Consider the following 26,534-nt stretch of genomic DNA (forward strand, 5'->3'; position numbering starts at 1 on the left):
GATAGAGACTGGATTAATCTTGCTCAGGATAGGGACCGATGGCGGGCTTATGTGAGGGTGGCAATGAACCTCCAGGTTCCTTAAAAGCCAGTAAATAAGTAAGTAGCCTATATACTCTAGTGTATAAACATAGAAAAGCACGAGTGATATCTGTAGAGTGATGTCTACTGTTTGTTACCAGTATTCTTATCTGCAGCAATCCTTTCCTCAGTCTTGCCGTTTCATGAAATGTGTCAGTCTGCAGTAAGTTCCAATTAGCACATAGCTTTTAGATTTCCCTTTTAAAATCGATGATTGAAGTAGTAATAGAAAGACGGACAAAGAGAGATTTTGAGCTGTACCGGCTAGATGATGAGCACAGTTTCTTTTAATGCTACACGAAAAGTAAGAGAGAATTGGCAACACTGTTGCGCACTATTTATTGCACACTGCGTGTGCATGCGTGTCAGCTTTGGATTGTGAATGAAGCAGTGTCCTTGGTGATCGGTGTTTGGCATTGTGGGTTAAAACAGGGCAAAGAAATGAATTCGAATGAGAGGTTCCCTTTCACTCTGTGACATTTGACTGATCAATGTTTGAATAAATAATCTTTCCATTGTCAAGTTACAGATCATTCATTCAGTTGCAGATGTCTCTACTGGTATCAAAAAATAAGAATGATGTGAAGCTTCTGTAGTATCGTGTAAGCGATGATCAGAAGGTATCTGTGAATATTGCGCATTGTAGTGATGACTGAGAAATCTGAATTGTTAATTGTGCTCCAAGAAGCAGCAGCATCCTTGCCTGTGAATGCTGATGAAGTGTTAGGCTTATTGGAACTTGACTGTTGCAGGTGTGACAGCATTTGCAAGGTGCAGAGCAAGTTAGACTACCTCCGGTCGCTACTCAATGACCACGTGACCTTCAAGAGCATCTACCGATACGCTTACGACTTTGCTCGGGTGAGTCTGACGAGACCAACCTGCCAAACCCCAATAATCCAAACTAAACAAAAACAGCTAGTAAACCAACCTAGCACATCACATTGAAACAATAATGGTGGTGGTGATGGCGGCATTAATGTATTTATTTATTATTGATTAATCTAATATTAAAATATATTTCGTCTGGCAACTTGTTTAACTAAACAGTTTATGGTTCATGAGACATAACTTAAAATTTTGTTTTGTTTGACCATATGAAATCATTAGTAGGAACCCACAAAACCAAATTCCACTTTAAAAGAGGGATGAAGTTACAGGAGAATGGAGAAAGTTACACAATGCAGAACTGCAGGCATTGTTTTTCACCTAATGTAATTAGAAATATTAAATCCAGACGTTTGAGATGGGCAGGGCATGTAGCATGTATGGGTGAATCCAGAAATGCATATAGAGTGTTACTTGGAAGACCTGAGGAAAAAAGACCTTTGGGGAGACCGAGACGTAGATGGGAGGATATTAAAATGTACTTGAGGGTGATGGGATATGATGGTAGAGACTGGATAGGGATTAATGGCGGGCTTATGTGAGGGCGGCAGCGAACCTCCAGATTCTCTAAAAGTCATTTGTAAGCAATTGGATGATATATTAGGCAGTAAATTAAACAATTTTGTGGTATAAGAAGTTGGATTTCTTATATCTGCTGATAGGTTGAATGCAGGCCTGTAGATAGATATTTATTTAGTTAGATATTTGTCATCAACATTTATATTAGTTATGGTGTACCAAAACTTATGTATACGGGTTTCACCATAACTTTCTATTACATATACCTACAAAGACAGCTGTTGAACTCATAACTCATCTATTCCCGCTATTAACTCTAATCATTCAGTTTCTTCGTAATGATCTTAACTGTCTACCATCTGCTCGTTACACACTTACGTTCCTTTCAGTATTTTCATCTTGCTAACTAAATTTATACATAATTCCGTCTTTCTACCTTACATCTAACTCATAACACTTCACCCGATTATACTCATTGGGATCTTTTTTTCTACCTAATACACGTCATTATAATCTTATTAAATCTTGACAGCAGTATCTAGTTCACTTTAGATTGATCATTCATTTCTTAACCACAATCAACACTCAGAAAAAAAAAAAAAACATAGAAAATTGTGAATACTATCACTAAGATCATCTTTCACAAACTTCACTATATCACTTTCTAAGATTTACTTCTTTACAGTAAACTTCATTCGGTAACTATATTTATTAACTAGCCACTTTTTAATTTCCCAACATCTTTTTTTTTTTTTTTCAATTTTATAACTTCCTACCTGATCTCTATATCTATGATCCCCTAAATATTTTCATCACACTACACACGATTTACGACATTAAATCACCAAACTTCCTGTTGTAATTTCATTCAGACCTTTTATTTATTTCTTACCAATGCAGGCCTGTAAGACAACTCACCCTCCACATGGTATGGTCTGAAATTGTTTTTTACCATGACTATTACACTTTTACTACGTCACACTACTTTCGACCAATAAAACGGTACGAAAGGACGTCTTTCAACCAATCATGGCCGCTTATCACACAATTTTATCGCGTCCCTAGCATTTGTTTAATTTTATCGCGTCCCTAGCATTTGTTTATTTTTATCACTACCCTAGCATTTGTTTCTTTGTTTGCCAACATTTCAAACTGCACTGGTCTGGCCGTCAAAAAGCAGAAAATTACAAACCACTCCAGTCGATGCACATCACTTTCAAATATGACTCGCATTTTGGCATTCAAGAACAAGAATTAATAAAGATCACTGGTCATATATGAAGAGCACCATTCGGAAATCCTGAATGAGTTGAGGGATACACCATGTACATCAACGAGTTCACTTCTTTTACGCACACGTCCAATATAACATCAACTGAACCACCAAAACATTCAAATTTGAAAACTGTACTTTCAATAATTGAATAGTTACCCCGAAAAGAGATCTAACCAACAAAAAATCGAAAGTTGAGTTTTCAGTGGAATAGTGATCTATCGAACAAATATCATCGCCTAGCGGACGTAAAATGACATAATTTCTCTTTCAAATGTTAGTTTTTTTTGTTTCAATATTGGGATTCCGGCGAATAGTGATCTATCTGTTCTAAATGGCGGAAGTAGGGAAACAATCTGTGAGTATTAGTGCTGAAAAACAATTAAATGAAGGCCGGAAGCGCAAAATAAACATTCATGAATGGAAGGATAATAAGAATAACACCTTGAGGAATGCTGGGAAGCCATATATGAGAAGGAAAGGCACTTTGTGCCGGGAAAATGTGTATCAGAAACGGTGAGTGGAACACTGATGTAACTGCAATTTTTATTATAAGCTGTGTTTTTATTAGTTTTCAGATCTGTAGTCCGAGTCATTAGTAATATTTCATTAAATATTTAGGTAACATCGTAACATACACATATTACGTCGTGTGAAACCATTTTTAAAAACATGTTTTGTCGAATACACATTATTTCCGATATGAAAATTTATTGAAAACTAGGAGGGAGAAAATAGTATTAATTTCACAAAAATATTTCGCTTTCACACTTATTTTAAGTGTAAGCTCTATGTTGATTTTTTGTACAATTTAGGTAATCATCATTATTATTATTATTATTATTATTATTATTATTATTATTATCATCATCATCATCATCATCATCATCATCATCACACTTTTTATGTTACTGTATGCCGCTGTCGTAATCAGTGTGGAGAGATTCTTCCTGATATGAAGAAACAGTTATTCCAGAACTTCTACAAACTAACATACGATGAACAGAACTTTCTTTGGAAAAAATGTATGATCTTTTTAAGGAAACTAATCCTAATGTCAAGTGTTCACGCAGCATATATAGAGGTATGTTCAGGAGTGAATTCAGATTGAGATTTGGTGCACCACGATCAGACTCTTGCTCATATTGTGATGAAATGTATATCCAACTCGTGGCAGCTGACACTGAAGAACTAGAGAAGAAGATTATTGCACAGAGTACACTTCATCATATGAAGGCAAAAGGTGCCTACAGAGCCCTTAAAGTTGATGTTGAAATTGCAAAGAACACTGAATATGTGGTACTGTGTACGGATATGCAGCAAGTACTCTTCTGTCCTACACTTCACCATTCTTCTGTATTTTACCAAAGACAGTTTGCTACCTTCAATCAGGGCATCCATAACATGGGAGAAGATACAACCTTTTTCTTCGTATGGAATGAGTCAGTGGCTAAAAAAGGTTCTTCAGAAGTTACGTCGTGCATTCTGAAGTACATCGACCTACATTTCCAGCCACTAAAACCAGGCGAGAAGAAGAGGTTAGTAGTGTGGTCTGATCGTTGCATCGGTCAGAATAATAACTGGTGATGCTTAGCTCTCTATCATTAGGAATAAATATTTAACAACCATTGATCAGAAGTTCTTGGTTAGTGGACACAGTTTTCTTCCCTGAGACAGGGATTTTGCATTAATAGAGAGAAGAAAGAAAAAACCCACAGTCTATCACCCTAAACAGTGGGTCGAAGTGATAGTCAATGCTAGTCCTGGATTTTCTGCATATTATAGGCCTATGGACACAGATAATTTTATTGATCTGTCACTCATAGACGGCATGCTTAAAAGAGATCCTAAATTTAAGATTACTTCATGCTTTTGGATCCAGTTTTTAGAAGAGGAGCCAAATAGACTCAGAACTCGAGCAAGCCATAATATTCTTCAACCATGGTAAACCTATGAGATCTTGGCAACTCACAAACGAAGTAATAAGCTAATTCCACTCCCAACAGTTATAGCTCAACTGTACAATGGAGATATGGCAATAAAGAAAGCAAAGAAAGTGGATTTGTTGCATATGTGCAAGTTCATTCCTTCATTCCTCCCCAATTTCGTGAATTCTATCAAAATCTTAGAGTAACTGAGTGACAATAGGACGGAAGTTTCATAAAAAAAACTCTCAAAGTAGCTGAGTGAAATTGACAATATAACATTTGAAAATGAATCATTATTGATTGTGACCTTTACACTTCTTATTATAGCATTTTAAATTAGTTGTAGGTTAGATCATTTTTCCATTCTTCAGGGATAGATCGTTTTCCCATTCAATTTTGCATTAATGTGTTGATATTTAATAGTAATATATTAGTTTGCGTACAGTTGGACTCAAATGTGTTTAAAATAGAATGGACTACTACAAGTATGTATGCTTGGCTTAAGATATTAACCTTCAAATAAGAATAAAATGTTTTTTTCGTTTCCTCAACAATTTGTCGTTTGTGGGTTAGATCTCTTTTCGGGGTAACTATTCAATTGTTTCTTTTAAAATTATCCATGTTTATTTTTTATTTCATCATCGTTAATTAAAACGTTTCTTATTTATTTCATCATCCCTAATTAAAACTTTTCTAACACTCGTTTATATTATTTAAGTTATGTTTCTTATAGCTTCTGCTATATGATATTATGGATAGTCACGTATCAGAGATTGTTTAATACTAAGATTTATTGAAAATCATCTGTCAAGTGACGTTGATTACTGGGATCTGGATGATTGAAATGGAATGCAAATGTTTTAATAAAAATGAAACTGAATCAACAAAGCCTTCTTGACTAGTAACAGTCCACAGAGTTCAATGATGATTCCATAGTTGGCACAACTGATACCGATAACAAGAAAACATCATCATAAAACACTACTGCCATCTAGTGTAATGTTGAGATGGTACAATAATACATTTGAAGACAGTTGTATTTTCGTAAGCCAATTAATATTTTATTGTACACTTTGTTACTTCTAATCTTTATATAGCCTACTTTCTTCTAATCGTGTAATTGTCAGTTAAATCCCACTCGAGTTTTGATTTTCTCTAGATAAATCAAAACCTCTAGTGAGATTACTGTTGATAATCAATTAGTTGCCTCACATTATATTTTCGAGGATGTTGAATATTCATCAGTATTTTATGTAATAATTTTTTAGATACGTGCTAATGGAATCCTCCTCAATTTTTTCGGTACTGAAAATAGGAAAAAGAGGGTCTTACATGCGAGTAACAGAGCTTTGTGCCGCTCACATTGTCGTGTCCCTTGCTGTCAGGACAAGGACCAGCGCAGCATGGACATAGAGACTGCGAAGGCGATGCTGCAGCTGCTGCTGGGCAAGCACTGGGCCCTCTTCGGGCAGTTCAACAACTTCCTGGAGCACTCCAAGTACAAAGTGATCAACAAGGACCAGTGGTGCAACATCCTGGAGTTCTCTCGCACCATCGTTAACGACCTCTCCAACTACGATGTGGACGGCGCGTGTGAGTTGTGGATTGTTCATATCAACACTTTCCCACACATTTCTCTGTTAGAACAGTGTTTCCTTCTTACTCCTGAAGTATCAATGGTTTTTTATAAAAGACCGTCGAAAAATTACCTGATTTAAAAGTACAATGTTTTATTTTTATTTCATTTCATGATTAACGTTTTCGGTTTTATAAAAACCATCTTCAAATCATTATTACCTCTTGAATTGAACAGTTACATTGAAATACATTGGGTTACATTAAACTATGTTATGTTAAAAGTATGAAATAAAATCATGTGAAGGATCATAAAACACAGATTTAAAACTGTTAAAATATTAAGATTAGAAGTAGGTCTGATGCGAAAATTATTGAGTGTACAGCCCTACACTTCCTTTGTAGATACCTTTTCAGACCTTCTAGAGAAATTAAATTCTCTCAAGCTTTTGGATATTCTGTGGATAGTAAAACATGCACAACCAACTTATCAAATACTTCATCCATATTTAAGCAAATTAAAGCATGTTACTTAACAAAATTCAATTCCAGACTGACTGAAAAACCTAATCAATTGCATTTCACCAACACTAATATGGGATATGGCAGAGATAAGAAACTGTAAACTTTACTGCTGGAAGGACAGCATTCGTTGCACAGAGTAATTTGAGATGTATACTGTTGAGTAGGAAGGACAAAAACGATGCTTCTCCTCAAAATGGAGAAGAGAAACAGAGTGAGGCAGGATACAGATTATGTAGTTGTAGTGTTGCATTTTTTCTCCTGTTTGTAAGATGTTTGGAAAGTTGGATCTGTCTCATCGTTGGTTTGAGGAGCTCATCTATACCGTTTTCGCTGTAAGAAAAATCCTAATGTAAACATACGCACGTTGCTGTCATACCCGTGATTGGCTCCCGGTCAAAATACACACATGCCGCAGGAAAATGTAGTTCGTATTTGGAAACCACAATCTTGTATTATTTGAAAATAAAAAATTGAATTCTAGTTGTTAAATACCATGAAACATTTAACTTCACTTGTATGTAAAACGCTGTGTAAAAGAAAAGCTACTTTTATATTTTGTTATGTACTATGAACGCGGATGAATACCAACAGTAATACCGAGGTAGTCTGTTCTTGTAACAAGCTGGCGTCGCTTGAGCTCGTAGTTGTTCACGTAAGCACCGTGGTACTGTAGTATGGCTTCTGCATCCTCAACTGTCCATTGCGAGGACATAAGACTGAAACATAATTTAATTATAGTAATTATACAATAAATGTTTTCTAAAAAAAACGAATGGATAGTAGTGAGGTTAGACCTACTTGACGAGTAACGGGAAATGTTTAACATGAAACAGAATGTACAACAGTAGGCGGGAACACGTACTGAGAATCTATGGCGCCAAGCAGCGGCCAATGAAGCCTCACTTCAGTCACGTGCTATTGTTTACATTAGGATTTTTCTTACAGCAAAAAGATTATAAATCTTGTTATGTCGGGTCATATATTTTTCCTATTTCGTTAGCAGAGGTCTATGTTGGTCAGGTCTGGTTTTAATGTGCTAGCAAAAGAATGACGCAAGAAGCATGGGAGTACACACACACTTTGACATCAAGTATTGTTCTTGTTGCTGTAGGGAAATCTTACCGTAACCGTGAAGTCAAGAAGTTAAACAATTTTGTGGTATACGAAGCTGCATTTCTTATGTCTGCTGAAAGGTTGATATCGTCATAAGCTTTTTAAGAATCAAGACATACACAAAGCAAGAATACTCATAAAGATATGGAGTTTATTCGATTCAGTTTAAATGTTGAATATGTCCGCCATTTTATTCTTCAACAAGCAACAATCTTTCTTCTATGTTGTGAACAGCATTTACTAATAGACCTTGTTGCGAAATTGCATATTTTGATTCGTCGGTAGTCATAGGATTAGTTAAAAAAAAAAAAAAAAAATTCTGTCTTTCAAATAACTCCACAGCCAAAAATCTGCTGGATTGATATCAGGGGAACGTGCTGGCCGGGTGTTTTAAAACACAATCAATGATAGCAATTTAAAAATTCAATAAAGACAATAACTTTTGAAATATTATAAACAGAACTTGTTACCATGTTATTCAAAACAAATGAGTGTAATAAATGAACAAATCCCATTGTTTGATATATACAAATGTGTTGTTATTTTGTGTATATGTTAATTTTTTAAAATGTTATATGTATTTCAAAATGCGACTTACTTTTGAATAGCCCTGTATGTTCGTAAAATAAATTAACTCTTTTATTTGAACCAAAATGCTACACAAATCTGGACAGATTCATTCTTCATATTATGCGCCAAGGTTGTACAATCTGTTTATTAAAATGAATCCAGAATTAAGTTAATAATAATATTTTCAGTAACACAATTGAATATTAAATGTCTTTAAATTGAGACTATTCATTGTTTAAATTTTTTCATATAGATATTTTTGCTTTTCTTTTTCCAACTAGTTTTTTTTTCCCCTCAATTCCTACTTAAAATATTAATTACATTACTCATCTTCTAGTATTATATTGTGTAACTGGAACTGTCCCAAACACGAACATTTGCTCTTTTGAGTACAAACTGTGTGTTTTGAATATGTATATTTAATTTGTAATTAATTTCAACTAGTGGCTTGTACAGCAAATGCTGCAAACTAAGTTCATTAGACGTTGAAATAAACATTTTTCAGATTTATTTTCAATGAAGAATAGCAGACAGTCTGAAAGTTATTTGCTTCCATAATAATGAAAGATTCTCTCTCTCGAGCCAATACTGAAGAGAACCACGCATATAAATATCTACACCACACCGCCATTAAATATATGAAAAAGACCCAACCCCACTTGATTAATAACTATAAAAATATTTGATTTGTAATAATATTATCTTACGTAAGTTTTATAGCTTTCAGTAACATATACTATATATACTATATAGCTGCCACTCAGTAAAATATAGAAATCAAAATCTAATTTAAGTTGTTCTCTACATCTACTTATATAACCCCAATCATCAATATAGCATTAATATGTATAATTCATGAAAAATAGTCACATCACGGCATTAACTAGAATAATATTTCATTTCTAATAGTAATAATGTCATCAAACCACCTCAAGTTTTGTAGTTTTTAATATCCAATACACAGCTGTACCCAGAAAATTACACACCACAGAATCCAACCTGTAAATTATTTTTAGTAAGTTAAGTTTTTAATAACCAATTTAATTTGAGCTCTAAATATGTCAGCATTCTTGCAGATCATGGCCTTCGTGTAATATTGTTTACTGTAGTGTGTTTTGTTTTATTCTGAAATGCAACACAGCCGACTTGATGTTCGCTTCGCTTCTCCTTTACAAAAAAGCGAAGGGTATATCAAGTTGGCCCTGAATGATATTAGCTAGTTCTCAAAACTGACGACAGATGGATTTTGGAAAATAGGAAAGCTTCAAAATGATGGGCCATTTATTAAAATCCGTTCAGCCGTTTTCCCGTAATTTCCATTACCAGTTCAAATGATATATATAGATATTCAGCAAATGAATGGTATTCCTTGTTTAGACGTGAGTGTTTGCTTGCAGGGCCTGTGATGCTGGACGAGTTCGTGGAGTGGCTGAAGGCGACGAAGGAGGCGCACAGGAGCTGAAAGAGACTGGCAGGGTGCCCCAGGGCCTAATGTAGCCATATATGATACCCAGTCGTGACGCCCGCCCGCCCACCTGCCCGCCGCCGCCGTTGTTTTGTTTGTTTGTCTAGGCCCCACCCTCACATGTACCAGACAGAGCGAGGAGCCGTGCCGGAAAGACTGAGGACGCTGTGGAGATGCTCAATAACATGTACTACTCATCATATTTTAAATAAAATCTTGGCAAAACCCCACAGCATGTACCACAAGTTAGTATTAAAAACTCGACAACTCACTCGCTGAACTGTATAATTGGATCTGGAATTTGTGGAGTCGAGAAATGTGCGCGAACGCAACTGTATTGAAGTATATAGACGTCTGAAAATTGTGTTACATATACAATAAAAAACTGTGACATTCTGAAATAATATGCTTCTTCCCGAGAATTCATTTCCTCCTCTGGTGTCACTGGCTGAGCAATAGTGCAGGTGGAGTCAGTAATGTGGTTTTATGGCTACAGCGCGAGTTTGATCATAACCACATTCAAGAGTTGTGTTCACTTCCTCACCTGGCTATGGTTATTAATGACAGCATCCTTGTTGTGATCTTATTTGATGTGTTCAATGTTTTTGGTTCGATACTTCTCCATTCTGTCTTCACTGTATTATGTCTGCAGTCTGCGCCATGTCTTCCAAATCCATTTCTTGAGTACTTTAAAGTAGTATCTTTCCTTTCTTTTCTTTTAAATGCTACCAGACTGCTAGCGAAATGGATGGCAGACACAGCAGCTTCCCATCACTTTCTGTATTTAATAATGATAATGACAGCCAAATGAGTCTGAGCATCAGATGCCAGAAGTTACCCGCATTTACTTGAAGGGCTGAGGAAAAATAGCAGAAAAACCCTGAGTCACGGAACTTGTCCTAACCAGGATTCGAATTCCCAACCGTGAATTCCACAGTCACGCACACTGACCACTTCTTCCTTTGCATGTGCAGATTCTTCTTTAACTGGATGGGAAGGCGTCTTTCCGTGGGATCAGATGAAGGGCGGGAATATCCTGTTCCTGATTTTCATTTTGGTAAATCGTTGTGCGCTGTTGAATAGTTGGGTCGCAGCTGTTTGTATGCGAACAACCGAGCATTTCTCGAACTGTGGTCCTCAGGGTGCAGCTTACTGGACCAGAATATGAAATGTTAATTTGAGTGAAATTCTTTTTAAAGTGAAAATGACTAAAAACTATCAGAAAGATATATCAGCTGATTAGTTTATGATGGTTTATGTAGGCCTAATTTAAAACTCTTTGCAGTGGTCTCCACTTCGAGAATGCTGGTATAACTAATTATAAGGTGACACAAATTTATTTATAGTTCATTTTACAAGTATCTTGCTACTTGTTTCTGAAAGTTTATGCAATATATTAATTAACAAAGAGATTCCAAAATAACAGCAACAACAAGCTGTAGAATTTTAATTTCTTTATGAAACTGCCGTTCTTTCACAAGAAATGTAACTAATCCTTCTTTTCAAATTCCAGATTCAGTTATTTTGTGCATTTCAAACCTTGTATGAAGACAACTAGTCCTGTAGTCAGGTGTCCTGTGCCGTGTAAGGGAATACTCCTCCTAGCGTCCCTTTCAGTTAGAGAAATCTACAACTTCCGAGGTAGCAGTGAAGTGCGTCAGGGTTGCTGTGCAAGACATGAAGCTAACCGAGTCCTGCTGTTCTTTGCGTTTCCATGGCAACTGTATCCTGTCAAACGTAATTCCTCGACTTTGTTTCCAACATGGTCACATGCTTTTCCTCTGAGCTTTTCCCAGAAAAGTGGGGACTTGGAAGTTGCCTATATTATAGTGAACGTCTTGACTAAATGAAATTGTTGAGCTGTAATGGAATTAGGAATACAGTAATAACAGAGTGTTAGTGTAGTATGTTGATAATGTACGAGTATTAACACTAATTGAAGAGTCCACTGCAAGAATGATGGATGTCATTTGGAATACATTTTGCAGGAGAAGCAATTGAAAGTTTGAAATGCTTAGCGCTCAAAGCTTAACTGTGATTTTCCGATCATTACTGGACAATGACTATCAGTGTTAATGCCATATAACTCTGTATGTACATTCTATATGGGGCATTCCATATGAAATCGATCGGTAAAAAACCTCGCATTTTTTTCTACTCTAATTTTTTCCCTATTTATACAAGGTGCTGAGGAGAGTGCATTTGCAAAAATATACTATCGAAAGTCAAACGGTTTTCGTATTATTGAGCGACAAATTTAGCGTATTTTAGAAAAACAAGCCTTTTTCAGCGCTCAGAACTCTGGAACCATTTACTGCAGAACATTGAATGGGAGCTCATTTTGAAGCTGACATTTGGTAGGTTATGTTAAGAAGTAATCCTTATTTTTATTGTACACAGAGAGACAGATAATCTGATTTTACTTGCTTTTATGCTTTTTGCCCATTTTAAAAATGTAAAAAAATATTGAGAAAAAACCTTGCATTATTAAGAGGGATTCGGCATTGTTTGCTTAGTGTCACGGCAGTAAGTTTCGAGGGTATTAAATAAATTATTTTCACACGCCTAGACTTGAACGGCGCAGTACCGCACGCACTGGCCGAGAGCTGAAGATAAGCGAGCGTTGGGCGTCATTTTACTCCTGTGTTTATGAAAACCTGTGATAAAGCTTGCCTAGGCTAGCTCCCGCCTCACAGTCAGCTGGTTAGCTCATGCGTGTACTATTTATTTTCTTTATTTGATTTCTCAATACTTTCTTATTAACGTTGCACCAGTAAAAATATGTGTTTATTTGTACTTTCAATGCGGAATCTAACCATATATTTTAAAAATATTTTTTCGTGGGCAAAGGTGTCTTAATTAAGAAAAATCTCAATTTCTCCATTTCCATAAAAAGTAAGAAAAACTGTTTACATGTCAATATAAACTTTAACTTTTCAGCATCAAAATAAACCATGATTTTGATCATTGGGTGAAAGGGTTTCGGAGTCACAACAGTTTAAAGTTGCTAATTTTATGTAAATACGATACATTTAAATATTTTTAATTTAAACACTATGAAGTTCTGATGCCTCAAATTTTGCACAAAGCATTGTATCACAGTTGTCAACGGACAGAAAAAGTTTCATTGTATTTAAAAATTGCAAGGTCAATTTTTTTCTATATTTCGTCGATTTGAGATGGAATAGCCCGTATGTCTTAAGCTATGCATTGACAGTCTTGGTTCATTTTCGACAAGAAAGTGACATCCATCATTCTTGCAGTGGACTCTTCAATTGTAGTGTGGGTAGTGTTTTGTGTAAATATTGTAAATGTAGTCACTACAGCACTGTCAAGAGCAGGACTCCTAAACAGGCAGTGGTGATCGTCTCGTAATCTGTGAGAATATTCCAAGATATGGTAATTCGTAGCTGTATTAGCAAGGCAAGACCTCAAGCGGTAATGTTTCCACATGCGAACCTTGATTCTGAATGGGAAATTGCAGATTTTCCTCTCCTACAGGGACTGAATGTGTCCCCTATACCTGGATGGAAGTAGTCAAAGAGCTTAGTTCTGTTGTATTTGTATCAGCTTATAACTTTACTCCTTACATAAACCTGCAATTTAACTTTCAAACCGCTGTTGAAGAAGACGACGACGACTCTGAACACAGATCACCACGTGTTCTGCCTGCAGGGCTGACTTCTCATCAGGAATCAACTCTGATCACTCCACTCTAACCAAGTGTTTACATTGAACCACACTTCTTAAGGGGAAAGGATGGTATTTTTTGGTGAAAAATGAGTAAATTAAAAAAAAAAAAATTTCTTTAAAATACTCTGTGATATGTGTGGAATGCATAGCATAACATTTTGCGAGTATTTGTGCCATTATCGGATGTTGAGACGCCATTGTTAAACTTCCTGCGTTATGTATTTTTAAATCATTCGCCACATTTTATTGTTGTTTCCAGTAAATTGAATTAAAAAAAAAAAAATTAAATATGATGTATGTGGAATGCATAACATTTCGTGGGTATTTGTGCCCTTATCGGATGTTGAGACGCCATTTTTAAACTTCCTACGCTATGGATTTTTAAATCACTCGCTCCCTTTTATCGGTTTACGGTAACTTAATTTTTTTGCTATATTGCCAGACAAAAATGGATATAATTTCTGAACTATTAAAGATACAGGCATAAAATTTAGAAGACACATTCTTTAGACTATTAGGAAACTTTTCTCTGTAACAGAATTTTGTTAATTGATTTCATTTTAAAACTACGTCCGTTTGTTTGCAAGAAAGGAATTCAGAAAAGTGTTATCAAATTTTAATTGTTTATTTTACAAACTTAGGGAATAATATCAAAATTCTGTTACAGACAGTTTGTAGAACATGCTTTTGCAAGTACATTGCAAAAAACTGCATGAATCTATCTTTAAAAATGGTTTAGATATATCGGTTTTAGTAAAATCCTGCATTGGGAATATTTTTTTCAAATCTGGGCCCCCAAATAATTTTTTTTTTTTCAAAATATTTATTTTTGGTTGAGTTGCTACAACTACGAGCTCTCCACATACAAAATATTAATATTTTACACCAAATAGGAAAAAAGTTTAAAAAAATACCATCCTCTCCCCTTAAGGATCATTATGCATGCCGTGTTGGTATGTTTCTAGCATCAGTAGCCACTTATACCGTCCTTCTTCTGTTATGAACTAACAATGCCACACTCTCATATCGCGAATCGAAAAATGTATTTTCGTGGTTATACAGTTATCATAAATTACATTTAAATCATGGATACTGTTACTTTTTCTAGGTTGTTTGATTTGCTCTGCAAGAATTACCAACCAAGTGTTATTCACTCTTAAAGTGTTGTCATACTTCATCCATTCTGTGCAACTGAATTGCTAGCTATTGATGCTGCTCTTCAGTGTGTTACTCAAATTTCTGAAAAATCTATTTGCATACTTACCGACTCCAAGGGGGCTATATTTAATATAATTAAATATGTACCAAACCTATATGCACATAGAATTATCCCAATTCAGAAACAACTAAGTAAACTAAAAGAACTCGAAAGAGAAATAACATTTCAATGGATACCTAGTCATTGTGGTATACCTGGAAACGAGAAAGTCGGTAATATTGCAAAACAGGCAACATATTTGCAGCCAAGACCTCTTCAAGTGATATCTCTATCCAGTGCTTTTGCTTCAGTAAAGTCTCATTTTACAAACCTATGGATCAACAATTGGCTCTCTTCTGACAAAGGAAAAATTTTACAGTCTGTACAAAAGAAACCAAATGACCTGGAAATGTACAAAAACTTGGCCAGACATGTTCAAACATTTTTAACAAGAGCCAGAACAGGTCACATTGTCACTCAATTGTACCTACACCGATTTCACATTTCTGATAATCCTACTTCTCTGTGGTGTAATAATCATGATGAAGATCTGGAACACATTCTTCTATACTGTCCATCCATAAACCACAAAAGAAGTAAATTAAAATCATCAGTACCAGTTGCAGAAGACACAGCCCTGCAATATATATTGACTACACCCCAACTCTGGCTACTAGCAACAGGCATCTATAATGAACACCAGTCAAAATACCCCTCATTTCTCGTGAAAAACAACAAATGAATAGACTGCAGTGGACTATAGTGGACTTTATGTTGTCAGCAAATAGCTGGATACATTAAGAAGATTGATTGATCCAGTCTGTGCAAAAGTACCATTCAAGGCCTGTTATTTGAAAGTAAGGCATTTCAACAAGAAATGGATTCGTTAACATTCTGCATCATCTGTGTTCTCATAGTGCCCTAAAGACAGAAATATTGTTGCCACGAAGCTGCACAGAGCTGAAGATGGGAGCTAATGAAGCAAGACTGAGAAGCAGTTGTGGCAACTTCCAGGCAGTAACTGACTATTACATAGGTTGGATAAAAAGTAATGGCAACACTGCTGTCACGTGACGATGGTGCGTTCGAGAGCTGCCAGCTGTGTGGACATGAACAAGGACTGTTAGATGAGTTAGTGCAGCCAGCGGCGACAGTACTCTGTCAATCTACTGCAATGTGTAGAACGTTGACTTTCATAGGGATAGTGTGAGCGCCCTAGGACCATCCTTACAAAACTAGAGCAACGTTCCTGGATCAAAATTGAAATGGCACGAGGTCGTAGTGCACAAGAATGTTTTCAGGGACTGCATGAAGCATGTGGCGATGCAGTGTTGCCATATCGCACAGTTGCATGATGGGTTAAAGCGTTCCGGGAAGGCCTTGTTGCACCGGTACCAAAGGGAAGGTGACGACTTTCTTGGACGAATCGTCGCTATGGACGAAACCTGGACTCGCTCGTATGAATCAAACTTGAAACGCCAATCAAATGAATGGAAGCATCCCGGTTCTCCTCGTCCAAAGAAATTGCACCCTACACAAAGTGCTGCGAAGGAGATGTTCATTGTGGCATATGACATTGATGGGGTAATACTGCACCACGCTGTAACTCCAAGGCAGACGGAAAATGCGGACTACTGGAACATCCACCGTACTCACCCGATATGATCCATGCGATTACGATCTTTTCACCAAAGTTAAAGAACCACTGCAAGGGACCCAGTACAATACCAGAGATGAACTTATCCATGCTTTAGGGCGGTCAATACGGAGCATCAACAAAGATGGACCCGCTGATGGTGTATGACGCCTTCCAAACATTTGGCAAAAGGTAATAAATAAGGGGGGCGACTATATAGAAGGTACGTAAATGTTGTACCCCTGTGAATAAAGCATGTCAGAAATATCGAATTGTTGCCATTACTTTTTATCGAACCCTAGTACAAAGCATTGTTACTGTAAGAAGTAAATGGTTGAAACAACAGGAGTGTTCAGCATTTCAGTTACTGTGACATGCCACCAATCAGAGTGTTTTGCATGGAGAAACTTTAGGGTTTTCAACTGTGAATAAAAAGATCGATATCTCCAAAGTTTGCAGGTTGTGTCTAGAGGTGGGACGTGATAGCATTTTGTCGTCACAGCTCCGGAAAAATAGCTGTGATAGATAATAGCGATTTTCTCCTATTTTATCATCTCCCTACCATTTGTTTCTTTGTTTGCCAACATTTCAAACTGCAAATTCTTCGCAGTACTATAAAACATGCTTTGCGATCATCATTTGTTTACCGCATACATAGTCAACTGAAAATGATGGCTCCGTTCAAACGTTTTGGTGAAGCTAACATTAGTGAAATGTAATTTCAGTAAGTCAGTATTGTATTAGTGTACTTTATTTCTTCTAATGTTTATATACTTTCTTCTAATCGTGTAATAGTCAATTAAATCCCACTCCAGTTTTGAGTTTCTCTAGATAAATCAAAACCTCTAGTGAGATTACTGTTGATAAAATTGTGTTTTGATAATGGATAAGAACCGACCGAAATATTCAAGTTATACAGCGAGTTTTAAGCTGAAAGTTATCGAGCACCTTTAATAAATGTTTTTTTTTTTTTTTCCACTAAAATTTTTTTCTCTCATAAAGGATACTTTCGAGTTTTGTGTTATAAAAATCGAAAAAACAAAGTGCGTCTATTATGCTGGTAAATATGGTATGTAGTTACTTTTCGACAATATCGTGTCATTCCATCTCTTGAACTTCAAGAAAGAATTAACTGGCACACCCAAACCCATTTCACGAGTAAAAAGCAAGATTGGGATCAGTTTTATGTTTCAGCAGACAAAGACAAAACTGTCATCCCGGGATCCAGTATGTTAAATTTAAATGTGTACTGCATTACAGCTCTAAATTGGGAAATACAAATGTGAAGTTTAAAGTGATGCATATTCTTCTCAGGCAGGATGTAGAAAGACTGGAAAATAGTCTGATGCAGCCATAATAAACCGGGTGAAGTTGACTGCCTGCATTCAAGGTGGTCACAAGATAGATATTTTGCATTGCTGCATCACACTTAAAGTTTCTCTTTTGAGAATTGTTAATAAATCATTTAAAACATTACATTTGGGGGAAAGATTATTAAATTAATACATTCATAATGCAGGAACGTAGAGTAATTTTTCAGCAGTCACGCACTATCACCACTTCAGGTGGATTTCAAGTTGGATGGTTCAGGCAGATGCGTACTTCATTGGGCTGTCGCCTTACCGAAGCTTTGCATAGCAGTCCCTGCTGTCCATCATCACATCTAGTCAGAGTGGGAATTAGGTACAGACTGCTGACGTCACACCTAGTGAGAGCGGGAATTAGGTGCAGGCTGCTGACGTCACACATAGAGCGGGAATTAGGTACAGGCTGCTGACGTCACACCTAGTCAGCGGGAATTAGGTACAGGCTGCTGACATCACACCTAATCAGAGCGGGAATTAGGTACAGGCTGCTGACGTCACACCTAGTCAGAGCAGGAATTAGGTACAGGCTGCTGACGTCACACCTAATCAGAGCGGGAATTAGGTACAGGCTGCTGACGTCACACCTAGTCAGAGCAGGAATTAGGTACAGGCTGCTGACGTCACACCTAATCAGAGCGGGAATTAGGTACAGGCTGCTGACGTCACATCTAGTCAGAGCGGGAATTAGGTACAGGCTGCTGACGTCACACCTAGTCAGAGTGGGAATTAGGTACAGACTGCTGACGTCACACCTAGTCAGAGCGGGTATGAGGTACAGACTGCTGACATCACACATAGTCAAAGCGGGAATTAGGTACAGACTGCTGACATCACACATAGTCAGAGCGGGAATTAGGTACAGACGGCTGACGTCACACCTAGTCAGAGCGGGAATTAGGTACAGGCTGCTGACATCACACATAGAGCGGGAATTAGGTACAGGCTGCTGACTTCGCACCTAGTCAGAGCGAGAATTAGGTACAGGCTGCTGACGTCACATCTAGTCAGAGCGGGAATTAGGTACAGGCTGCTGACGTCACACCTAGTCAGAGTGGGAATTAGGTACAGACTGCTGACGTCACACCTACTCAGAGCGGGAATTAGGTACAGGCTGCTGACGTCACACCTAGTCAGAGCGGGAATTAGGTACAGGCTACTGACGTCACATCTAGTCACAGCGGGAATTAGGTACAGACTGCTGACGTCACATCACAACAGTCTTTGTCATGATCCTGTTTCATGCCTCATCTAGCTGGAGGTGGTTCGAAGTGTTGGTTTTGTTTCTCATTTTATATTTCATCTCAATGTTGCATATGCTGTTACATCAGAATATTTTTTATTTCAACGTGTACACCTTGCAATCTCTGCCAACTAGCTGTAATGTACAATGGTAATTCAATACAGCCATGGCTTTCACTTTGTAAAGTTCTAATTGTGTTTCTTCTGCCTCAGTTGTTAGTTTTGCTCCACAAATTCACTGAATTGTCCAGAGTTCATCTCTTTGGAAATCTGCACAAAGTGAACGTCACACAAAGCAATGCGTCACTTGCAGTAGCGGTCGGCCTTCATCTTGCTGCGTCGGTCCAGCAGCGCCTCGTGCAGGTTGCCCTGCTCTCGGGCCTTCTCCAGCTCGCTGCGGTCACTCTTACAGATCTTCAGCTTCTTGTCCTGGAACTTCTGGAACTTGCGCCTGCAACAGTTAACGAATGGTATAATTACAGCAACGGCCATGCACGTGGGTTCGATTCCCGCTTATGACTACATCTACTTACACGTAGTTGACTTCCACTTGCGCCAGGCTGCCCTGCTCCTCCTGCGGCAGCTCCGAGCCCGGCTGCACCTCGCGCACAGCATGCGAGCGTACCTGCACCACCTCGTCGGGGCCCACCTTCCTGCTCATGGCCACCACCGAGTCGTCGTCTGGGGCAACCGACATGAAGCAGCTGTTGCAGCCCAGCAGAGCCATCTTGCCATCCTGCACAAGAGGATAAAGAAACTTTGTTGAGTGGAGTTAATCCACTTGTTTCATTTGGACATTCTTAAGATGCTTTTATATTACACTGAATTTAGTCCAGTAAAAATGCTGCACACAGAAGACAAGCAGTGCAAACAAGTTATTACATCGATGCCAGAGATTTGCTTACATCGCAAAGAAGCACATACCTGGAAGACAGGCTCCCATTGCTCCATGGGCCCCACGGCATCTGAACGCCCCGTGACAGCCCCGTCCTTGTCCACCCGCAAGTACTTGCCATAGCCGGACTTGAGGGCCACTTTGGTGTCGTTCACCTTGAAGGCCGTCAGCACCTCCTCAGGGGATGGACCGTCTCCTGCAGACAAGTTTAGTGGTTTAATGAACACTGACTTTGCATGTATGAAAGAACAGAAGTCCTATTCTTGTATTCTGAGAAAACATTGGCAACGTATTATTGTAGGAGACTATATTTGAAGTATGTCAAAGTAACCTAAATAAATTTAGTCGAAACAATAACTATGTTGCCATTACTTTTCAAATGCCCTAGTATTATCTTACCATAACCCATTAACTCCTGGCTTAGTTGCCTCATGAGTGATGTCTTATTGGTGTCAGTTATGAGGTTCAAGCCTGTCTTCGGACAGTTGACTAAACAACAATATTATTTTAAATTAAACAATCTACCTGGCAATGTAAAGTGTATATGCTAGCTTTGAGAACCTGATTCATCTTGTGTTATCAGAATGGTCACTGAATAATTGTGTTGTAAAATCTGACATCTAATAGAATATACCTTACGATTTTTTTTGACATGTTTGTTTTTTGTGATTAAAAGCATCCAGTACTCAATTTTTTTTTTTAATTGGACTTGTTTTTCTTTCAAATAGTCTTAAAGTGTAAGCAACTAGTTCTCAGTACACTGTCAGGGTATGAAGTCTACGTGTAAAAGTATCTGAAGTGATGACAATGTCTCTGTCAATAGTAAAAGAATCAGTAGCAGCTTCATACTCAATGGTAATTAATTTAGAAGTGTTTTCTTCCTTAATTCCCCATCATTTCAATATGTTCCTTGCTGGAGTAAATCCTGTATCAGCAACTTGTGAAAGAAGGAAAGAAGTCCAGACAATCTTCCCGCGGTGCATCCAATGATGTGCCGATTGCTCAGGGGACAGTCTACCCCAGTTCATTGGAACGAATATCGGACTTCTCTCTTTGAATGACTGATTCCGTACATAAACATCTGAAGTGACTTTAACCGAAGGAGCCACAGTATTTACACTCATCATTACTGGACCGAAGACTCACCTTCGCTGTGCGGTGCGCCCAGAGTGAACAAGCCGTTGTCCAGCGCCTTGACGTACATCTGGCTGCCAAACTCGATGGCGATGGAACCCGTCATGTCTTCGATCTGCTTCACCTTCCACCAGCCCCCTGCGACAGAGGATGAGAATACAGAACTTGAACTGCCCGTTCCATTACGTGATAATTTCTATGGAACACACGAACTTGGTAACAGACTTTCATGGTAATTGGTCCTGTATGTGCACAGGTGCTGTAATGTATATGTGAGAATACCCGCATTCGCATGTACATCAACATGTAACAGTGAGGAGGTTGCTACGCACCAGAGATTAGGCGCACATGTTTAGTGGGGTAACGAAAAAGTATCACGAGGGTGACACATACTTTTGTTAACGTTTCATGTATTTCACAATAATTTCTTTGTCATGTTGGCAATGGTACTATTACTGTTTGTAATTAATTCCTTCAACTATTATTCAAAAGATATTCTAATCGGACTGATTTCATGTGAGTCGGAATTATAAAATAAAACTTTGGTTCAGTGGGTTGCACACCTAAGGGCCTAATAATTTATAATCCTAAAAGTAAAACAAGAAGATGCAGGTCAATGTTACATATTATACTGTAAACATTGACAATATTTTTCTGTTGATGAAAATTCGCATTTAAGTGTATAACTGTTAAAATATGTGCTATCTAGTTCCAGTGCTTGACTTGGCGTAAGAAATGTGACTGCACCACACACTGGGGCATCATGTGCTTAAATTTCTCAAGGAGTTCCTGCCCGATGGATTGGTCACCATGGCTCCATTCCCCTGACATCACACCGTTCGACTTTTTCTTGTCGGATATTTTAAAGAACATTGTAGCCTATTTGAGGAAAGTGAATGACGAATGCCAACCTGCTAAGAAACAGAGGATGGGAAGTACATGAGGAGATTCATTGTGTGTCTGAAGATTTCTCATAGAAGAGTCGATATAATTGCCATCAATAGAAGAACACAGAAAGCGATGGTCTTAGACCCTACGATTTGCTTTGAACGAGACACAAATCAAGCACTGCAGATAAATGATGACAAGCGAGCTAAATATGTACCTTGTCTTCCATACCTCAGTGAAAAATATGGCATTTCGCTTTACAACTGGGATGTTACAGGCTTTTACTATTTGGAGCGAGGGATTGTTTACCAAAATTTACATGTAATATGCATAATTCCTTTAAAATTCCCTTTTATGAGGTTCAGAAGATTGTAATGGAAATTCTGAAGGCCTCTCTTTAAATTTTACACTATCATCTATATGTTAACACGTAAATTTTTGTTTTAATGTACAAATCGAATCAGTATTTTGCTCGTTTCATTTCCCTTTATCTTTTATATTTTGTTACTTCCGGATCCCAGTGGTCAACCACACTTGAGGACGGATGACTTGAAATAAATCTTAGTAGTAACGATTAGGCACATTATTCACAAGGCTCGACATCATTGACCATCTTGATATCCTTTGAGGTGTATAGAGATATTATGAACTGTAGTTTCCTGAAGAAACGTTTTTTGAGTTGCTCTGCTGATTATCGCAAACAGCTTTTTATGCCATTACAAATAAAAATGTTGTTGCATCATATTCAGGTGAACAGTTATAGATACGTTGTAGGCTGTGCAGTTAAATATCTCATATAATGGTTGGTTCGTTTATTTTCTTTTGTTTTCTGATTTCTTACAATAGTGTTAATTGCATCGATCTACTACCAGCAGTGTTGTCATAGTCTGCAACAAAAGACGTGCGATGTACGGTGCAGAAGTGGAAGCACAGGAAGAGTTACAGAGCATTGTTTACATTGTCGTGGCAATACTTCCTCTTGCCAGGTTGTCGCACGTGCTTCATATACCTTTTGGAGAGTACACAAAATAAGCATATCCTGTGACCTCTGCTGCCTTTATCTCTTCAGGATTTTAAATTTCCTTACGATTTTAAACAGTTTATAATATAAACATAATCAGGAATAATACAGAATATTCTTCATTTCTTGCAGGGGGAATAGACTTGGCGGTTGCGGTTTCACAATAGGGAAGGTCACACTTTTATTCGGACGAATCTTTGGTCATCCTTGTTGCACCATCGGTAAAATAAGGGCCTATGATCAGGTATTAAATACATTTTAATTACATCTAAATTTATCGTTATCTATCAGACTCATTTGCCCAAGCCGACATTTCTGTATACCAAAATATGTATAAAACAAATCTGCATTCAATGTTTTTTACTTGAGTCCAATATAGGCTACTGTACTTATGGAGCCCTACTATTCTTTTTATAGGCTAGTACCGTGTTTGAGAGCGTCTTCGTCTTTGACTGGAGTATCTTCATGATCTCGATCTTGCTTCTTGTGTTTTCGTTTCTTGTGTGAGCTGAAAGATAAGTAATATATTAGAAACGTTTAGAATCTTACAAGTGAATGACAGGATTTATAGGCTATGTTTCAGTATAGGTCAAGTTAGTACTTACAGGTACAAAAAAATACCTTGAGTGAAGAGTAATAGACTATTTACACATTACTTTCAAATTATGTAATGCATGATAGTGAAAATATTACATGTACCTTTTCTTTTCTCCCTTCAGTACCAATTTGCCTTTCTTAACCCTTTCATATTCAGCCATATTATCATGCCTTGTTTACAAACACAAATCGATACGCATGTCCTTGTCACTATCGAGAAAATCGATTAATATCGTTTATATAGTCTAGTGCTGCTTCGGTGTGTGAATTTGTGTGGTAGTATTCTGTACTACTAGGAAATTACATTTAGAGTTCTGCTTTTATTGGTCCTCTGGGGATCTTACGGACGGAAACTTCGCCCATTCGCTTTCCAATGCACGCCAACTTTCCGAATATATATATTTGGGGTGATGGGACTAGAGAATAGAAGCCACCGCATACAAGCATAGTAGCACATAACAACGACCATGACGTCACTAGGCAACGACCTTTGGAGTATTGAAGGAGCATTTTAAAGAGAAGATACGCAGATTTGAGGAGAGATGACCATAAAAAATATGGAGATGACAGAATAAGGTTTCTCTCAAGACGACGCTTTCATATTTTTATGCTGATGTAAGAAGATGCTTCCAAGTTCATTGCTGATAAAAGGGTGAGACTCACACGTGAAAGCCGCTTTCACAAGCTAACAAATATCCATCAACATCAAATGTTGTGTTCAGTGGCGGAGACCTACAATTTCGTGGGATGAAGTGAAAGAAATTATTGCACTTTCTCCTTACTAGCATATGAAATATTAGCGAGCGTTTTGTAATATTAAGCTTACAAGAAATCAATTTTAATTATAATACACGTTTATAACTTAATATGTTAGAGAGATGGAGGAGGAAAGAAACTGACCACCCTACCCCATTATCTCCTGGCCTAGTTGCCTCATAAGGTGTACCATCTTGGTATCACTTAAAATACCGATAATGTAAATTGTAAACAATTTTAATAATAACTCCCTTGTCAAAATTCTGCGTACGCCACTGTCAACAAAGTAGCATTTATGAGGCAACTAAGCCAGGAGATAATGGGGTAGGTTAGCCAGTTCCTTTCCCCCTCCATTGCATACATCGCTGACTAGCTACATATTACTCTAGTCAGACTTCAGATGCATACAAACAATTATTGTTCTTCCTCTGACACATATCGACAAGTGAGATGTACTGCCTGATAATAGAGGTATGCCTACATATCAGCCAGATATCAATCAAAAGACTAATTCCTATTTTATACAAATAACTAAATTATGATCATTTTGTCTAGAAAGCATCCGTTTTTGAGGCAAGGATAATTCGTTTAGGATATTTCGCAATTGAAATTGTATTTAAATAATTTTTTGGTCCAGGGAACGTCCGTTTTTGGTGCAAGGACAATTTCGTGTAACAAGTTTTTAAATTAGTCTCGAATACATGCTTTAATAATTGACTCAAAGTCAACGTGAAAATAGCGTGAATTGTGTACGAAGATACATTTTGTGTCTTGGCTCCATTGTTTACATAAGTAAAGACAAATAGAAGTTAACATGGCATATAAACATTATTTTTAACCCCTGCATACTATTATCTTTCCGATGTATTTTAGTAGCTTTTATATATTGTGCACGAAAAAAGGATATTTTTGGAGGATTGTGATAAGGTTAGAGTGGGTTAGGTGATGGGAGAGTTAAGTGACAAATTCTTTGTAAATTAAACCAGTAGTGTTTTCTGCGCTTTTTGAGGAATTCTTATGTTTTGAAAATGCTACCATACAGTTTACAATAAGAAATTTAAAAAATCGGTAATGTTCTGTATTTTCATTAACGTGAAAATTAATGTTTTCCGCGTAATATTAGTGATTTGTACGTAGGCCTATTCCAAATTCGAATATTAAGGGGAGAGGATGGTATTTTTTGGCGAAAAATGAGTAAATTAAAAAAAATCTTTAAAATACCCTGTGGTATGTGTGGAATGCATTGCATAACATTTTGTGGGTATTTGTGCCCTTATCGGATGTGGAGTTGCCATTTTTAAACTTCCTGTGCGTTATGGATTTTTAAATCACTCGTCCGCTTTTATTGTTGTTTCCGGTAAATTAAATTAAAAAAAAAAAAAATTTTTTCTTTAAAATGCCCTTTGATATGTGTGGAATGCATTGCATAACATTTTGTGGGTATTTGTGCCCTTATCGGATGTTGAGTCGCCATTTTTAAACTTCCTGTGCGTTATGGATTTTTAAATCACTCGCCCACTTTTATTGTTGTTTCCGATAAATTAAATTTTCAAAAAGAATTTTTTTTCTTTAAAATGCCCTTTGATATGTGTGGAATGCATTGCATAACATTTTGTGGGTATTTGTGCCCTTATCGGATGTGGAGTTGCCATTTTTAAACTTCCTGTGCGTTATGGATTTTTAAATCACTCGTCCACTTTTATTGTTGTTTCCGGTAAATTAAATTAAAAAAAAAAAAATTTTTTCTTTAAAATGCCCTTTGATATGTGTGGAATGCATTGCATAACATTTTGTGGGTATTTATCCCCTTATCGGATGTTGAGACGTCATTTTTAAACTTCCTTCACTATGGATTTTTAAATCACACGCCCGCTTTTATCGGTTTCCAGTAACTTCATTTTCTTTTTGCTACATTGACAGACAAAAAATGGATATAATTTCTGAACTATTAAAGATACATGCATGAAATTTAGAACACACATTCTTTAGACTATTAGGAAACTTTTCTCTGTAACAGAATTTTGTTAATTGATTACATTTTAAAAATATGTCCGTTTGGGTGGAAGAAAGGAAATCAGAAAATTGTTATTAAATTTTAATTGTTTATTTTCAAACGTAGGGACTAATATCAAAATTCTATTACAGACAGTTTGTAGAACATGCTTTTGCAAATA

The 26,534-nt window shown here is 37.1% G+C and overlaps 2 protein-coding genes across 4 annotated transcripts in view; one reads left to right on the plus strand and one right to left on the minus strand.

Moving 5' to 3' along the window:
* SCCRO4 (DCN1-like protein SCCRO4) overlaps positions 1 to 10,207 on the plus strand; it is a 34,237-nt gene extending 24,030 nt beyond the window's left edge. For all 3 annotated transcript variants that reach the window (XM_069824968.1, XM_069824967.1, XM_069824969.1), the window contains 3 exons: positions 833 to 941; positions 6,074 to 6,281; positions 9,869 to 10,207. In XM_069824968.1, coding sequence (XP_069681069.1) covers positions 833 to 941; positions 6,074 to 6,281; positions 9,869 to 9,933 — 382 coding nt within the window. In that variant the 3' untranslated portion in view covers positions 9,934 to 10,207. The remainder of the gene's footprint in view (positions 1 to 832; positions 942 to 6,073; positions 6,282 to 9,868) is intronic.
* Positions 10,208 to 19,101: 8,894 nt separating this feature from the next.
* FRG1 (FSHD region gene 1) lies at positions 19,102 to 23,840 on the minus strand. The gene is made up of 6 exons (XM_069824970.1): positions 23,707 to 23,840; positions 23,433 to 23,515; positions 21,111 to 21,236; positions 19,994 to 20,160; positions 19,603 to 19,805; positions 19,102 to 19,520 (listed from the first exon to the last, which is right to left on the minus strand). Exons 1-6 carry the CDS (start codon positions 23,763 to 23,765, stop codon positions 19,373 to 19,375), a joined length of 786 nt encoding a protein of 261 aa, XP_069681071.1. The 5' UTR covers positions 23,766 to 23,840; the 3' UTR covers positions 19,102 to 19,372.
* Between the last annotated feature and the right edge of the window lie 2,694 nt (positions 23,841 to 26,534).

This window comes from Periplaneta americana, chromosome 4 (assembly GCF_040183065.1).
Source record: "Periplaneta americana isolate PAMFEO1 chromosome 4, P.americana_PAMFEO1_priV1, whole genome shotgun sequence".
NCBI lineage: Eukaryota > Metazoa > Arthropoda > Insecta > Blattodea > Blattidae > Periplaneta > Periplaneta americana.

Bases quoted from the DNA above. Each gene is read 5' to 3' on its own strand.
- FRG1 (XM_069824970.1), bottom strand. From the start codon at position 23,765: ATGGCTGAATATGAAAGGGTTAAGAAAGGCAAATTGGTACTGAAGGGA. The intron at 23,516-23,706 runs GTACATGTAATA...CTTATCTTTCAG, and splicing joins CTGAAGGGAGAAAAGAAAAG to CTCACACAAGAAACGAAAAC. The intron at 19,806-19,993 runs GTATGTGCTTCT...CCTCTTGTGCAG, and splicing joins AATGGGAGCCTGTCTTCCAG to GATGGCAAGATGGCTCTGCT.